The sequence below is a fragment of the Chrysemys picta genome, chromosome 5 (assembly GCF_011386835.1).
Source record: "Chrysemys picta bellii isolate R12L10 chromosome 5, ASM1138683v2, whole genome shotgun sequence".
Lineage (NCBI taxonomy): Eukaryota > Metazoa > Chordata > Testudines > Emydidae > Chrysemys > Chrysemys picta.
In genome coordinates, this window is record NC_088795.1 from 127,345,545 (window position 1) to 127,363,614 (window position 18,070).

Consider the following 18,070-nt stretch of genomic DNA (forward strand, 5'->3'; position numbering starts at 1 on the left):
TCAAATTTGTTCCAATATCTGCTTTTAGAAAGAATCATAAAAATGTCCAAATACCCCTTTTTGTTTAAATTGACCAAATGGCACCTATTTGCCTGAAGCAATAAAGTAGACAGTGTTCAAGAGATAAATCAATAGTAGGAAATAGAGAGGCTGGGGTTTCAACTGAAAGTTAGGCTGCTGAATGCTGACATTATTGATTTTAGCTAGTTCAGCTGGCCTTGTAATTAAAATGTAAATTTGAGAAAGAGATTATGTCCTGACAGAAATGGTGGGATTAGGAGGAGATAAAAGCCCCTCAGTCAAAATTCAGAGAAAGAAACGAGAAAGAAAGAGCACAGGTTTCCTCAGCTGTGTGGATTTAGACTAAATCTAACTACTTCAGATTCACCTACATTTAATTGAAAAAACGGAGATAGAATATAAACAAGTATTATGGACTGCAACTTTCCTGGAGAAATATAATATTTAATTTCTGTTTCACATTTTAAGGAGTCCTACCCAAGCCAAGTATGTGTAATTTATATTAATATATACACACACACAAAACTCTCAGGGAAATTTACCAGGTTGGGTATAATATTTACTCTCTCACCCGTTACCACCATGATCATGAAAAAACTAAAGATATTTTTACTCACCAAATACAGTAAGCTGGGTGAAGAGAATTTTGCAAGGCAAGTTCTATATGAATACACAGAAGTACTCCCACAGAGAGCTTGAACCTGTGCCCACAAAAACAAATGGCAAAGCTTCCATTGTCTTCAGTGGTTCAGAGTCCAGCCTATAATATCTATGTATGCATATACACAGTGTGTGTAAACAAATTATGATTGTGATAATGTATTGTAAAGGTTTCATTATTTGCAAGGGTTCCATTACTCATGAGGGATGAAACCTTGACTGAATTATGCAGATCATCCCCAACAGGTGCTACAATCTTTTCATATCACATTGCATCATGTATTTTTGAAATTCATTTCAGAAGTGTTTTAGAGTTTGCTTTATTTTAAACCACTTTATTGGAATCCTCGCTCCTATCCTTCCACCTCTAAAGGCAGGCTCCCTGGGTAACATGACTTCAGCTATACAGACCTCAGAGGTAAAGAAAAAGCTAAATGGTTTTAAAAGTTTCTAAAAATGACTGAAAAGAGCTTTTTAAAAAAATATCTAAAATGGTTTAACAGTATCTTGGAGCCTTCCAGGGCTCCAAGTATTGTACGCTGCACTGGGAAGCTCAGAATCTTCCATTTCTGATGGCACCCATTTCTAGTCCTGTAGGTGTATGAGGTATCTGACAAAACCAACCCAACAAAAAAAAACCCCAAAGCAGCTGTTCGAAGTGCTAGGAGGTCTGAAATGTTAGATATAATTCTGGCAAATGTAGATGTTTTAACTGAGTGCAAGCGAGGTAATCATAAGCATGATAAAAACAATGCATCACATGGACATACGCAGAGCTTCCTGAAGAAAAGTTGAAAGAATCTTTTATAATGAAGAGTGTTAGGCAACCTAAATATAAAGGTCACTACCAACTCCCCCTATAATGCACACATGTTCACTAACAAATTTTCATTAAAGTTGTTATAACTGCACATTAAAAATCCTAAGCTATAAAAAACATAATTAATAGCTAAGGTCATTAAATACAAAAATTAAATTACATTACACATCTTATGTGGTTTGACAAAACAATTACAGACATGCTAACAATTATAACCTTAATGCTCATTATAACCTTATCTCTACCCCATTTTTAATCTAGTCTAGGACGAGAGCACTCCAATGACTTCACACACTATATCCCCCTGAACCTGCAACTTTTATTAAATTTACCACGACTGCTCTGTGACAAATTTGCCACCCTATTAATGTGCATGTGAACAGTCCCCTTGTAAATTTAATCCTGTGGACAAACCTACAAGATGCTGATTGTGTTGTGCAGTGTTCAGCACCTTCAACTTCTATGAATTTCAGTAGGAGATGAATGTAGTCACCAACTTGAGGAAGGGCCTACAGATTTCAGAAGGACCTTACTTACAAGAGGGACCCATGCATGGAAGTGTGAAAGGATTTTCATAATCTACTCCTTCGTATATATGAGAAAGAAACAATGTTAACATTTTGCTGGAAGTAGAAAAATTTTAATCATGTTTTTCTGTAAATGTGCAAATATTTAATTTATATTCAATTCTTAGGTATATTTTATATTGACTTAAAATATATTGAATTATTTTTCTTTATGGGTTGCTGTAAAAGGGATATTTTTGTCTGAATATGATTTTTTTAACATTAATGTAATGTAGCAATTTTACTTTTAAATTAACAGCTAAAATATTTCTAATAATTGCATGCACTGAGGAAAAACTGTTTAAATTTTTTGTATATAGTGGATCAAAGTCAAAGTTGTAATTTGAATATTGACTATCACCTCTAGGTAGATTTCTGATAAACCATTTATTAAGGGTAGTATTATTTTAATTATGTAGTCAGTAACCTTCACTATTCATTTCCTCAATTTTGAAGATTTTTTTAAATAGCAACCTTAATCTTAATTTAACAAAAGTCTTTACTCTATACTTCCTTCTTAAAAAAAAGAAAAAATATGCTTGTTTAATCAGAGGTATTATATCTTCTGAATGAAGATAATGAATTGTATGTTAATACTGTTGTCTTCTAATGGGGGGGGAGGCGGAAGAGGCTCCTAAATTCTGCAGGGTACAGAAAGCAGGGGGTAATGCTGTTTCTTACTCCCTTTTCAATAACTGCTCTGGGTTTTTCCCCTACAGAAGTCAATAACTGCCTGTAAATTCTCCATGTAACCTAATGGACTAATTGGTCTGCTAATGTTGTAGCTCTATCATGCTCTTGGTTCTGAATTTAATTTCTGAGAATGGGACTATGAATTCTAATGTTCTAATTCTAATGTCTGTTTACTTTGGTCTTCTCCAAGTTTCTGAAGAATGACTGCACATAACCTGAGGGGCACTGCGACATCCCCTGTGCAGCTCCTAGTCCTGAGGTGCACAGAGCAGGATCATTGAGCCTGGGAAGGAGGGTTTTGAGTTCTGTAATGCAGCTACACTCAACTGAAGAAAAATAAGACTTAGAATTTATGAAGTCCAGATCCCAAGAATGAAACTCAAGATCCACAACATATCCATGCAGGCAGGGGACTAGACTCGATGACCTCTCGAGGTCCCTTCCAGTCCTAGAATCTATGAATTAGACCTACGATATTAGCTAAACAAAACTATTGAGTTACATGGAGAACGTACAATCCCTTAGTGACTGAGTCCCTGATTCAGGAAAGCATCCCTACTGGAAGTTAGCTAAGGCATGTGCTTTCCTGAATCTGAGCCTGAAAAAGGAAGTGTAAAAAATTTTTTTAGCAATTCCTGGAAAAAAAAAAAAAAATCAAAGAAGTCTTTGCAAAGAGCTATCTGAAATCCAAAGAATCTGAATGAGAAACAATTCCTAGACTTCTAAGAATCCCCAAGGGCCTAATTCTGTCCCCCATGTTATTAATCAATTATCTCTACAAAGCCACTAGAGGGGCTGACAAGACAACATGGACTGAAGTGCTAGCATTATGGAGACGACATCCATCTCTACATCTGCTGTGTGTTATAAGCAAGCAGCACAACGCAAATATCTTTGTTGCCTAGCCAAAATCAGCATTTAGCTAAAGCTGAACCCAGGCAGGTCTGAGGTATTGCTGGTGAGAAAAAGAAAAAGAGCTTTAAGGATCTTGTTTTTTCTATAAAATTCCACACTATCAAGAGCATCTGCCTCCATATATTGAAACTGGTCAGCAGCCTTGGGATAGGGTTCAGAGTGAGCTAGACATATTGGAGGACTGGACCAAAAGAAATCTGATGAGGTTCAACAAGGACAAGTGCAGAATCCTGCACTTAGGATGGAAGTATCTCATGCACTGCTATAGCCTAGGGCTAAGTGGCAGTTCTGCAGAAAAAGACCTGGGGACTACAGTGGACAAGAAGTTGGATATGAATCAACAGCGTGCCCTTGTTGCCAAGAAGCTAATGGCATATTGAGCTGCATTAGTAGGAGCATTGCCAGCATATTGAGGGAAGTGATTATTCCCCTCTATTCAGCTCTGGTGAGGCCACATCTGGAGTGTTGCATTCAGTTTTGGGGCCCCCACTACAGAAAGGATGTGGATAAATTGGAGAGAGTCCAGCGAATGGCAACGGAAATGATTAGGGGGCTGGGGCATGTGACTTATGAGGAGAAGCTGAGGGAATTGGGGTTATTTAGTCTGCAGAAGAGAAGGGGGGGGAGGGGCTGATAGCAGCCTTCAACTACCTGAAGGGGGGTTCCAAAGAGGATGGAGCTAGGCTGTTTTCAGTGGTCGCAGGTGACAGAACAAGGAGCAATGGTCTCAAGATGCAGTGGGGGAGGTCTAGTTTGAATATTAGGAAACACTATTTCACTAGGAGGGTGGTGAAGCACGAATGGGTTACCTAGGGAAGTGGTGGAATCTCCATCCGGAGAGGTTTTTAAGGCCCAGCTTGATAAAGCCCTGGCTGGGATGGTTTAGTTGGGGTTGCTTCTGCTTTGAGAAGGTGGTTGAAGTAGATGACCTCCTGAGGTCTCTTCCAACCCTAATCTTCTATGATCATTTTGGGCTCTTCAAAGTTACTGGATAGTTACCAAAGTTATAGCATAAAAATACTCACTTCCATATGCAACTGCTCAGAAGACTGTGCCCCATTTTATCACCCACACTGATCTATACATTCATGACCTTCAGCCTTGGTCAAAACTCCTCAATGTTGAGGCACAAAGCCACATCATGAAAAGCAACCAATTGTTATGAGATACAGCATCCCATTGACAACAAAGGTCACTAATCACCTCACTCCAATACTCACCTCTTTGATCTGACAACTACTTAAGCACAGTCCAGTTCAAGGTCATTGTCATGACAGTCTAACTCCTCCATGGGATTGGTTCTAGCCACATGAAAGATTGCCTCCTCTCCCCTCCCCAACTGTGACCTATTATAGCAGTTCCACTTTACTGGAACAACGAAACCGTCAACCAACAAGGGGAAATTAATGAGTGCAGAACTTTCACGGCAGCAGGACTTAGACAATGGAACTCATTTCCACAAGAGATAAGAATCAATAACCACAGACCTCACCACTTTTAAAACTAAATGTAAACCATCAAAAATTTTTTTAACTAAGTCCTTCACACACACGCACACCAAGAGAAACCCCTGCAAACTAATCAAAACATTTTTCTTACCAGCAGGTAAGAAACAAAGGGGTGCTCAAATGCTGCAGTGAGAAAAGCTTGATACAAAGTGGGTTGTTTGTTTCTCATGGTTTCCAAGAAGACCTTGCTCCATCATTCACATTTTTGACAGAGCAAGGGAAAAACGGGATTTGAGCTGAAGAGAGCTAATGGATGCTTGCTAGCTTTTGTATGAAGATGCCTTGGTTAACATCTTGAAACAGAGGAAGAGGTTTTTTTCCATGTTGTGATAGATATGAGAGCCTTGGTTCTGCACAGAGTTCTGTTATAAACAGCGAAATAACACCGTAAATCTTTTATACCAATACTACTAACAACGTTTACAGTTGGAATTTGGTTTAGATAGAAGGTAAAAGCACAGAAGTGTTTCTATAAGCAATTTACTAATATGATCTTCTTGCTTTCTGGCTCTCTTCAACTCACTCTGCATCAAAAAGGGAGATGGGCATGAAGGACTAGAAAAGACTTGGCATGGCAAAAGTACAAATTTAGTTGGATAATATGTATAGAAGACCGACTAAAGGTTAAAGCTATTGCTTCCACAGTACCACAAAGGAAGCACTGTGCTTGCGTTAACCATATTCTAGATGAACATACCACCACCCACGTATTAAAAGGGAAGACTAATACTCACACCATCTTTGTGGGTTAGCATGCAATGCAATGATTCAATTTAATTTTTAGAAATACTGGAAAATTGACAATCATATAGTCGCACAAAGGAAGCAAGTTTTTAAAACTAGACTGGACAAAAAAAACTAGTAAGGCATACTCTTAACTTTACTTTACCAGTTTTGGTGAATGAGTTTGGTGGTTTCAGCTGAGAGACGAAGAACTAAACGAGCATGAAGACTGAACTACCCTTGCACCCCTAAAGGTGGTACCTCCGCAAAAGGATTGAGCCACATTGTCAGGATAGCATGGCAAAGCTTGTTCTATTACCATGCATGTTGTTCCTGTTGTGTGGATAACAGACTTCAGTCTCCAGGACTACATATCTAGTATATTTCATGATCATTCACTAAAACGTTTTTTAAAAAATGTTGAGACTGCTTGCTCTTACAGAATATATAAAATAATCTGAGTGCATCAGAAGAATTATAAATTTACTTTTGCATATTTTTTATTCCCTTCCTATTTTTGCCTGGAATGACTCGCAGTTCTATTATACTGTCAGAGTGTTTTTTTATATCCATCAATTGCACATCTTGGTAGGCACAGGCCAAAGGGCCAGATTTTTAGAAAAATTGTGCGTACAAGTTGCACTTGCAAAAATACATTTGCTATTATGCAGAGATTAGGGTCCACCATGCACAACTGCAAATACAATTTTCTGAAGACAGTCTGAAGTGTATGACCCGTTATTAATCTTTTAATATTTACAAATGCGATCATCCATTACTTACTGGTATTCACTATATGAACTCTTACTGTCAGGTGAAAAGGATTTTTGTTTTTTTAATTAAATGTTATAACAGGAAGTTTCGGTTTTTAAATACTGAGGGGGGAGTGCATTGGAGCCACTGGTGGGAAGCTCTTCTTATCCTTCCATGCACTGGGAAGACTGAACTTAAATATTAAAGAGCGGTTTCTGTGTTTGAGAACTATTCTGTATTTTTGCACACTTTACTGTTGAGATAGTCTTAAAGATTCACGCACCATAGATGTCAATAAAGGGTTCCCAGTGATTCCAAAGCACTTGCATAACGATAGAAAAGTAACTCTTTCTGTTGATGTACTCTGTAGCAAAGTGCTCTGGTGCTAAAACAGCGATATGCATGCCATCTATCACCCCACTGCTGCAAAATCATCCACTATGTCCTGCACATTGCTCAGAGTCTCAGTCCTGCGTAGCAGAAGGCAATTAATGGCCCTGCACACTTGCATGACAATGGCTACTGCACTGGATTTCCTGACTCCAAAATGATTCCCGATTGACTAGTAGTAATCTGGAGTTGCAAGTTTCTATGATGCAATCTCCACTCACTTCACTGTCAGTGCAGTTCTCATTTTGGTGTACCTGCGCTGGAGGGCAAGTTCAGCGCACGGATCCACCAATGTGGCCTTGCACATCCGAAAGTTCTGCAGCCACTGCTCATCATCCCAAACTTGCATGACAATATGAGACCACCAGTCAGTGCTTGTTTCTCGGGTCCAGAACCAGCGCTCCATTGTCTGCAGCTGCTCCATGAACACCACCAACCTTGAATTGTTTCTTTCTATGTCCCATAACAATCTAGCCTCCAAGGAATCGCCTTGTTCAATGCGGGTTCTCTTGTGGCTCTGCAAATACTGCAGGATCAGGCTCCCTGTGCTTGCAACGCTCATAATAATAGTGCAGAGCTGTGCAGGCTCCATGCTTCTGTCAGAGGTGGCAGACAGAGAGGAGAGCCAGGCGATTTTATGGCATTTTGGAAGGAAAAAAAAAAAAAAGAAAACAAAAAAGGCACAAAATATTTTGGGCTGAAGACAAAATTGTGGGATGGAGAACACTGAATTATGGAAAGTTGGCCCCATGCTCCCAGTCACCCCTGCATGACTTGTTTCGTCCCCATCAGGCACTGCAAGAACTTCCCAAAAGACCCTGCACTAGAAGGTGGTGAGTTGCACAGTGGGATACCTACCCACTGTGTACTGCATTTGCTTTCTGCATCAATACAAGCACTCCTGGTAAAGACGTGCGCCACCGACACAAGGAACCAAGTGTGCACACACACAAGTGGTTTAATAACTGCAGTGACTGTATGCTGATGTAACTTACGTCAACATAATTTTGTACCATAGACATGGCCTTAGTCTATCCCAGTAAGATCACATTATGCAAGCTAGGAGACCAGATTTGTTTTTAAATGAATAGAGCCCCAACTTTTACCGTGTTAGCAACATTCCAGCAGTATTACAGTCGTTGGAAGAAAAAATATAAGTCAATAGCAGTGATACTATTTTCAATGCAAAGTATCAAAATCAATTCTAATAAAGTTATACTGGTAATTTTCTGTATTAATTCCTTTTCATCTGAACTTATGTGTCTTTTCTAGATGAACTAACAATCTGGGGTGTCTTATACAAGTATCTGACATTTTTCTTTTAATAACAGTACATTTAGAATGACTGTGATACTGCAAAATGGTTGGCCCCTTGTCCCACTACAGACATCAGGTGCAAGTGTAAATAGGGATTATACAAATGGGAGGTCGTTAAAAGTCTGGTAATGCTAATTTGGCATGACACCCCTAATGGGATATATCTTCACACTTCAGTTACCTAATCACCTAAATTCTTTTAACAAATTTACATTTCATCTTACACATGGAGATTCAAATTGACTTGTCTATTTCTCCCCCCATCCTACAGTTCCATGCTAAAACTCAGCTCCTTATCTTAGCCATTAAATATTATTGTAACTTTTTGGGATTGCAACATTTATATCTATATACTCTCTCCAAAATAAATTTTCCCTTGGCACAAACTTTTTAGATCTCAGTGGAACAACAAATATAGATTTGCAATCAAAAATGGTATTGGAAGTCGCAATTCATTTCACTGGTAAATACTTTCATTTCTCTTTGGGAAAATGGAAGAGAATTAACTGACTTTCTGATATGACATTTAGATTACCATTTTATAAATTTCAGTGGTTGTGTATTACATCTTTGTTTTATTACATTACATAAAACGTTAATTTGAGGAGCTGTTCGACTTTCATTGTTTATTCAGATGCAGAATAGAGGGGGGAAAAACCTTTAAATTATTCAGACTTTTTGGTAGAACAGTAAGAGCATATTTAAAATTGAAGGTGTAATATGCTGTAGTTAAGAGATTCCAAACACATTAGACTTCTGAACTGAGATGTAAAATTCCATTGTTTCCTATATGCAAAGTATTTCACATGAATTAAAAACAAAGCTACCAAAATAACACTTCAGCTGTATAAAGCTGGGATAATTCAATTGATTTCAATAGAGTTTACCAGGGACGATTTTAACCCTTTTGTATCTGAAAAAAACAAATGTCTATATTTAGTTAAATATTCAACCCTTCAACACAGTTGAGTCTCCTGCTATCACATCACACATCTTTCCTATGCACATGATTTATTCTTTTAGGCCCAGATTTTGCTCAGCATTGCAATACCTAACTGATTTGGGAGCCTATGTCTTATTTTCAAAAGTGATTTAGGCACTTAAAGAGTTTAAATCCTATCAACTGTTAATGAGATTTTGGCTCCTAAGTGCCTAAATTTCTTTTGAAAATGAGACATAGGTGTTGCAATGCTGAGCACAGGAATGCCTAAATACAGTACATTTAAAAAACTGGGCCATACTAAATTGGCCCTTTAGTGCATATAAATTGGTTTTGATCAGGCTTTTTCTGATTTAGTAAAAGTGAACCATGTCACTGGGAGAGGTAACTTTTAGAAATCTTTTGATTAAAAATATAAGCCCAACAAGATTTGAACTCAGTGGAGCAAATGCAGTTTTCAGTTACACTGGTGTAAATCCAGAGTAATTCCATGGAAGTCAATGACATTACTCCATAGTTACACTATGGAAACAGAGCAGAATTTGGCCCAGTAAGTTACAAATGCACTTAAGTATATGTTTTCATCCATCCCTACGTGCTTAAGAGCTTTTCTGAATAAGGATTCTTCCTTGAATTGAGGCCTCAAAACAGTATTTTTTTCCCACCAGAGAAGGAGCCCATATTCTCTCAGGAACACAACAGAAATAATAATTACTAGCAACAAACTTTTAAAAGAAATCAAATAAAGGTCTATGAAGTTCATACTAAGCATGTCCCCTACCTTCTACCCAGATATATATACATACAAAATATCATTGTCAGATTTGGGGAGGAAGGGGGAATTGGCATTTTGGTTCTTCAGTTAAAAAAAAGTAGAAGAATGTATCTTTTTATTAGCTACAATATTTATAGAAATAGGGAACTGATTATTCTATTCCATACAAGTTCTCATCAATGCAGTATCTGAGCACCTTCCAGTAAGTGCATTAAACGATGTGACTAACAGCTGTCACGTGTGGTTTGTTCATTCTCTCATCCTCTTCCCACAGGGAGAACTGTGTGTGCAACTGTTTTGTTTCAATATGGCATTGTTTTGTGGGGTTCAATGAACACATTGCTATGTGTTTATGATAGAGGAGGCCAGGCAGAAGTCATGCGCTTTGCACTTGGAATGGAAGGTGGTGAGGATTAAACTGACCTTTTATATGTTATGCTAAGAATCTTCAGGCTGCTGTTAAACCACACATGGAAGCCAAGTTCCAGTGCTTGTTACAGTCCAGGCAAAATACACCAGACTCCCCATCATCCCTAGTGCAAATCCTCTCCTTCAAGTCCATTCTCAAGACCCACTAGTACTGCAATGCCTACTCAGAATGAACCAATATTTATATAACTAAGTTGAGAGGCAGTTGGGGCAACTGCTTATTTACTCATTGATGTAATTACATTAACATTTATAAAAACTGATCATATATATAAATATTGTAAATATTTGATTGTCTCCCTTTTGCCCACCCTTCATATATTGCTGGTTTTAGGATTGTGAGCTCTCCAAGGTAGGGTCTGCATCTTCATATATGTTTACCTAGCACAATGGGGATCTCATCCTGTTTGAGGCCTCACTTGGTTTTGAGGCACTAGCATGACTCGATATTTTGAGGTTTCCTTGAGCTGACTTTGTTAACTACTGCAGACAAGCAGGCTAACTTTACTGCAGACCTCCCACACACTGTAGTCAGTCTACATGGTATGAGACAGTCAAAAGTACAAGGTCACTAATTGCCACTTTCTCGATTTATATATGCACACCTAAATTCCCTCTAAGTTGCGCGGCTACCCAGCAGACTACCAAGTGCCCCACCCCCCCACTGCTCCTGCCCTCTGCCTTGGAGCTCCTGGCCAGCTGCTCCCAGAAGCCTCCTGCTTGCTGTGAAGAGCCGGGGGCGCTGATGTCAGGCTACAGGGGGACACCCTATCTCCACAGATCTGCGGGGGGCCATGACAGGGCTGAGGAGTGGGATGTGGGAAGGAGCTTGCTGGTGGCTGCTGCTGTGTCTGAATAAGCAGGCTTCAGACTGGTGAATGCCAATCTACTTAAAGGGGCAGCACATGTCTCTGTCTCACACACACACACACACACACACACACACACACACTCTCTCTCTCTCTTTCAAGCTCCCCTATGCATACTTGTATTATTATTGCTGTTACTTCTTGATACTTCCCGCAATAAATATATATTCTCTGTAACTGTATTCTTTCAAAGTATTGTTATTTTAGTTTTTTGACTGGTCTATGCATTTCATCATTTTTATTTCTCTCTTACGCTTAAATTTAATTCTTTGAGTAGTGAGTTCTAAAATGCCTAACCTGTCCTGGCTGGACTAATTATCCCTCTGGTAACTTTTTAAAAATATATATTATATCTAGGGTTTTTTTCTACTGGTGACACACATCCGCACATTACCTCGATATTGGTGCACATAACAAAATTCATTCTGCACATGGATGGAAAAATTTAAAGGGAACATTAATGCACACACTTTAATATTACGAAAGAGAGAGATTTGGCTTTCTACATTAAAAAGCTGCAGACTGACTTCCAAACAGCTCAAATTACACAGAAGTTTTAAAATATGACATGAAGAAGAGTGTTAAAAAAACCACTCATACAACAAGGTCTAAGATAACATATTTCAGAGTAGCAGCCGTGTTAGTCTGTATCCGCAAAAAGAACAGGAGTACTTGTGGCACCTTAGAGACTAACAAATTTATTAGAGCATAAGCTTTCGTGGACTAGTCTGAAGAAGTGGGCTGTAGTCCATGAAAGCTTATGCTCTAATAAATTTGTTAGTCTCTAAGGTGCCGCAAGTACTCCTGTTCTTTTTAAGATAACATAGCACCATTTTTAGTCAGCCTCACAATCCGCAGCTACGTGAGGCAGGAACAAAAAACTTATTACACTGTCAAGGATTTTTAACTTTTACTTGATGGCAGCAATCCCCTCTATACCAAAAGCTTCTGATGCTCAAAATGCACAAAGTTACAGAAAAGTAAAACTCCAGTCACTTCCGAAGCATTACCTGGGGAGGACAAGGACTAATGTACTGGAATTTAACTGTTTTAGATCAACTTTTTCCAATAATTAACCTGTCAACTTTATAGGTATACTTTACAAATACTCATTTATTTCAAAAAGCTTTAGAATGTGTTTGGAAAAGAGGGATGCTAAATTTAAATGAAGCAGACAAGAACAAGATTATATTTTGTTTGTCATCTAGGACTCCTTTAGTGACACTACAACAAAGTACTGAGAGGTTGAGCTCCACTTAACCTTTTGTTACAATGACACCCACATTGGAGAGAGGCTAGGTTGTGGGCCACATTTAACCACCCTCAGCAAGGTAAGTGGCTGTGTGCCTGCAGATGCTATAATTGCAGCAAGCAGCACAAAATCCTATCCTGTTTCACCAAAACATCCTCAGTATTTCTAAGCCATGGTTGTTTACAATTATACTCTCCTACCACCCTATTCTGAGTAAATAAATATCCTTTTTTAGCACACATGCACACACACATACAGAGCAGCTTCTGTCTCTAAATTATAGTGGAACATGGCTGAATGAAATAAGCTCCTGGTCTCAGTTGCTTCTCCTCCTAGAAAGTATTTGTTTATCTAGAGCCAATCGCTGCTCCCCTATCTATGTAATGACTTCCTCACAGCAGTCAGAGAGATTACCCACACCACTGATCACTTTATTACTTCATAATAGCTGTTTATTTACTTTACTGCAGCAGTAACATGCAGGGATAAAGCTTTTCACAGCTGGGCAAACTTACCATATTCCTTACGCAGGTGGTCTGGAATGTGGGGCTCATAACCTTCCTTCTCAGGGACCTCCACAAATTCATCTTCATCATCTTCATTGTCGGAGACTTTCATCTACAGGGAAAAAATACAGAAAATGAGACTATTTTTTCTCCCCTCCATATTGAAAATATTAGCAGACAGCAAGACAGCCCACTACTGAGGCTCTTCTGAGCCAAAAGTATTCCCCTAATTATGCATTTAATCATCATCTAAGATTAGACCCCTTGTTTTACATTTCATCTCTAAAGCCATCTTCAATCCCTAAGAGATATCTTCTTTAAAGGTTTTCTTATCCATTAGAAGACACACAGTTGGTGAAGTGTGAGAAAGTGTGAAACTATAGAATACAAAAAAAATGTTAAAACAACATTAAGATCTTGACTTAATGAGCAAGTGATAGAGAGCCTGATCACTGCCTAGCCTAGTTTTGTTGGTTCAACTCATTCAGCACGTTATGTAAGATCACCCACTGTGTACACTTCCCCAACACATACAACAGGCCAAATAGGATGAGCAAAGGATGGGCTGGCAGCCTCAACTCTGATAAAATCAAAGACATTCAAACTTGCCTTAATGTCATGCCATTTTACTTTCCTTCCCTTTGCAGAGTTGGAGTCTATTCTGGGACTTATTGAGGCATGTTACCTGGATGGATGGAGGGATATTTTTACATAGTCCCAGAGACCCTGGATCTTAAAATAAGATAATTATTACAGTATACCCAATTTGTCTGAAGAGGGCATCCACATTCACAATGGTTTCCCCAGTTTAGAGAGTACTGTCCAGACAATTTTAAAAGAGACACACTGAAACTAATACAACCCTAATAAATCAAGCCATTCTGAAAAGCCAACAGATGTGTTGTTTGCATCACTTTGTTTTGGGGATATATGATTGCATTAAGAATCCAGCCAACATTAGGAACAATTCTTTTTAGCAGGCCAAGGGCCTTCACTGCATATCAGTCTGAGAACCCAAACTGCGGTGAAGTCTGCAGTAGATATGGGAGATTGGGATATAAGACTGTGGCTCGATTAAGTGGGATTCAATTAAAAGGGATTCTACTGTATTTACTTTTTGACAGCAGCTTTAAAAGAAAAAAATACTTGCAATACATAAGTATCTTATCGGATTTGAAAGACCCTAAACAATTACATCATTAGGTTGCAAACCTTACTATGTGGAATCTAAGGAACTGAAATTATTGGGATTTTTAAAATATATGCATGTATAGCCCATATTATACATAGAATGGAATATTTATGAGTAGTCGAAAAATAAAAATGCAGTTCCTCTCAATTAATCAAAGCAACTAATTCATATTAGAGGCTATCAGCTTCCTAAATTTTATTTCAGCTATTTTTTTGCCATGAGTATGCCAATGAGACTCTACAACCTTCCTCCAATGCCTCTTTCTTTCACATACATCTACCAATACATTTCCCCTCAACAATTATTATCTGGGCAAAAACCATTTGCCTTTTCTTCAATGAGAATTTGTATAGCTAACTTATAAAATCCCCAAATTCTGGTAGTCTCTTAAAAAGACAGCAATGCTGCCAATCACTAGTATTTTATTTCTCTTGCCCAATTTGGGGAGATTTTAAGAGATTTACATGTCACAGAATACAGGAGTTGTTGTAGTTTTGCCATATGCTTTTATGCGTTTGGGAAACAATGCAAAGGATCCATTAAACGAACAGTCTCACAATCACAGTTATTCAAATTCCCTGAAGTAAACAAAAGCAACAGAGAAATAGGGGATTAGATCACCTATGATAATTTTTTCCCACCATGGATTATTGCTTTTAATTTCCTTCCCACTGCATTTACCTCTCTCATGCAGGTACTAGTTGTAGAAAGCACAGGAGGAAGAAGCAATTTCCCCCTGCAGCAGAATTTTACCAATGTAATTCACTAATCTAATCGTGTGTCACAGCTGCACACTTGAGTTCCTCTAAATCATACTGAGATTCTGAAGCCAAAAAAACCTGGAAACCAAACCTTAGTCTACTGAGTATATTAAAAATCAACAAACTTAGTAAAACTTTGCATCAGCATTGCTTATAAGCAACACTGAAGCTCATTTCTAACAAAAAACGTCCAGTTGCTGTTGACACTGCTATTTAGCCTTCAGTAAGTGAAATTTAGAGGACAATTTCTTTGTTTCTTAATTGACTCTTTCCACAGAACACTGTAGTCCTAAGTTTTAAAAAGTACTAAAGGACAGTAGATTTATCAAGTGCATCATAACCAAACAGTACCTTTCTTCCCCTAATTATTTTCTGGATTTAATATTAATTCCCAGAAACTCGTTTGAAACCAGCCCTGAAGTCAACAATACGTAGCTACAACCACGGACGTCCCGTTGGCCACACCATCACTACCTCTAATCAGCAGAGAGTTGCCATGTTTTAGGCATGCTGGAGGGCTCTGAGTTTTAAATTACTTTTCACTTCCCACTGCAATTATTCCTCCTCATCTTAAGGAAAGAAGCAGTTCATCCCTGCCTGGTGTGGCCAAGACAGACACATGCTGCATCTGACCTCTCATGGACCAGACTGGAAGTCAAACTAGGGTTTCAACACAGAAAGGGCCAAGTGCTCTACAGCCAAACACACCAGCAGACTGGGTTAGCCAATTACCAAAGAGGCACATCAATTTTTAAATTTCAAGCTTTTAGAAGACCTTTCAGATGGCCTTTAGAAAGAGAAATATTGTAGGGTTTTGCTTTCAGCACAACATGAACAGCTGGAAGACTGAAAAGGAACTAGTTTGTTAGCAGTGTGGCTTCAAAGTTCTATTTTTTCCCCTTTTCTACTTGTTAAAGGCAATTTAGGAGATGGGAGCAAATTAGTTCTCTTCTGGCTGGTTAGAGCTGCCTGTTTGTCCTGTTAGAGACTTTCTACTCTCAGTTCCTATTTCTAAGTCAGCTATAAAACAAATTACACCAAACTAAAGCTTGTTATGGATGGTCTCAGTCTAGAATTTGTTAGTGCAAAATATGAAAAATCAAAAATAAAACTTAGTTAAGGTTGATAATCTAGCCTAAATCCACTACTTTGTGTCTAGGATATTGGAGACGTTTTAGTTCAAATACTTACATACATTATATATATTGCAAAACCTGGGCAAGACTTCAGGACACAGAACTTGTCTTAAAACAAACAAAACAAGGGAAATTTAAAAGTTATTTCCTCTATATTGCTTGAGAAACTTATCTATGAAGAGGTTTCACCAAACAACCTGCATATCACACATGGCTGACTCAAAAACTGAACCAGGAGCAACATCCTTATATACCTGGATGATCTCAAAAACTTCGAGGCACACAAAAAGCCCGGCTGTGAAAAGGCATAATCAGATGCAAATTCACTTTGTTTAGGTACAATCCATGAACTGCGCATTTAGGTACTATAGGAAACATTAATCATAGGAAACTGTAATTTTTGTTATCAGTCTAACACTAATCAAAAGGGAAACCTGTCACTATCGCTGACCTGTGAAACGTCCCAATTATACTCTTTGGAAATGACAGGAGCACTTAACTTCCTCACTGAGTAAATGACGACGATCAATCAAGTTTGAATAACAATGAGCCACGGAGCTGAAAATTATTTTTTGTATAGAATCTACCCAGGAATTTATGAAAGGTGAAAAGCAACCCAAGGTTTTAGGGGCATTATGGCTTTCAGCTAGTGCAGTGCATATCAAACACTAAACAGAATTTATGTGTTTTAATTTTCTAAAAGGTAGATGTGGACTTGGTGCTACAATGCATAACATATAATGCCAGATTTTAAATATGAGGGTCATTTTCATAAAATATTATGCTTATTGTTTGCACCCTTGAATTTCACTGGGAACTTTTATTAAATTTAGTTTTCCTGTAAAAATATTTATCTGCTTAGCTAACTATTAGGAATTAAGCCTCCTTTTCCCTCTTAACAGACGTAACATGGTTTATTTTTATATCATTTTAAACAAGCAGCTCTATCTTCCTTTTGGTTCTCAAATATGTAGCGAGGTTAATCGTAGTTAGAAATTCAAAAGTTGTGAGGTACCGTACATTGACTAGTTACTTCTTAACACATCAGCGGACTGAAGAAAATTAATTACATCTATATCATTCCCTTCGTGCAATTTTGTTCCCCTTCCATTCCACTACAATTGACTCAGTCAGATGAGAACTCCCCAGCAACATTACTTTAGTCAGAGAAGTCACTGATATAAATTCCATTTCCCCAGCACCTGCTAAGAGCATTTATTCCATACAGCCCTTTTGTTGCTCCCAGCCTGAACAGCATAAATGCTTTATGAAATGTGAGCCATCCTAATGATGCTTCTCTACTTTTTTTGTAATAAGAAATGTAAATTTTGGCAACCAGTTTTAAATTGGATTAATTTCTTAACAACGGCAGCCTCAAATTACCAATTAGCTCACAAGGATATACATTTAAATTAACATTTTAAATGGTGCAATTCACTGAAATATGTGCCTTTTGGAATTTATGGCAGATAAATTTAGACACTTTAAAAAAATTCAAAACAATGTATATGAAGCAACAAAACTGATAAATTACCAAGTGTTGAGGCATGCAGATCAGAAATCTGTGTGCTACTTCTTGTGCTCCTCAATATCTGAACAGAAATATAATATAAGTCAGGTGATGGATACTGGAATATAAAGCTTTTCCCTTCTAGGCCACAGAATTAAATCCCCACTAAGGTCAGCAGTCACCAAAAGTGGTTACCAGACAACAGGTAAAATATTTGTGTTCTCAGTCTAGTTAGCAGTTGAGAAGAGACCACTTCACAAAAGCCATCATCACAACTGGCATCCTTGTTGGCAGTATCAACTTAGTAGCCAGATCTGAACGGTAATGGAGAGTA

The 18,070-nt window shown here is 38.1% G+C and overlaps 1 protein-coding gene across 9 annotated transcripts in view; it reads right to left on the minus strand.

The window, feature by feature from the left end:
• Positions 1–18,070, minus strand: part of UVSSA (UV stimulated scaffold protein A) — a 92,296-nt gene that overhangs the window by 38,508 nt on the left and 35,718 nt on the right. For 6 of the 9 annotated variants that reach the window (XR_010601625.1, XR_010601624.1, XM_065597161.1 and 3 more), the window contains 3 exons: positions 17,761–17,818; positions 16,282–16,334; positions 13,147–13,249 (listed from right to left, as the gene is read on the minus strand). Coding sequence is in view for 7 of the 9 variants with exons in the window: in XM_065597161.1 (XP_065453233.1) it covers positions 13,147–13,249; positions 16,282–16,334; positions 17,761–17,818 (214 nt within the window). In the remaining 2 variants the exon portion in view is untranslated. The remainder of the gene's footprint in view (positions 1–13,146; positions 13,250–16,281; positions 16,335–17,760; positions 17,819–18,070) is intronic. The other 3 variants (XM_005292405.3, XM_042855556.2, XM_042855558.2) reach the window with 1 other exon arrangement.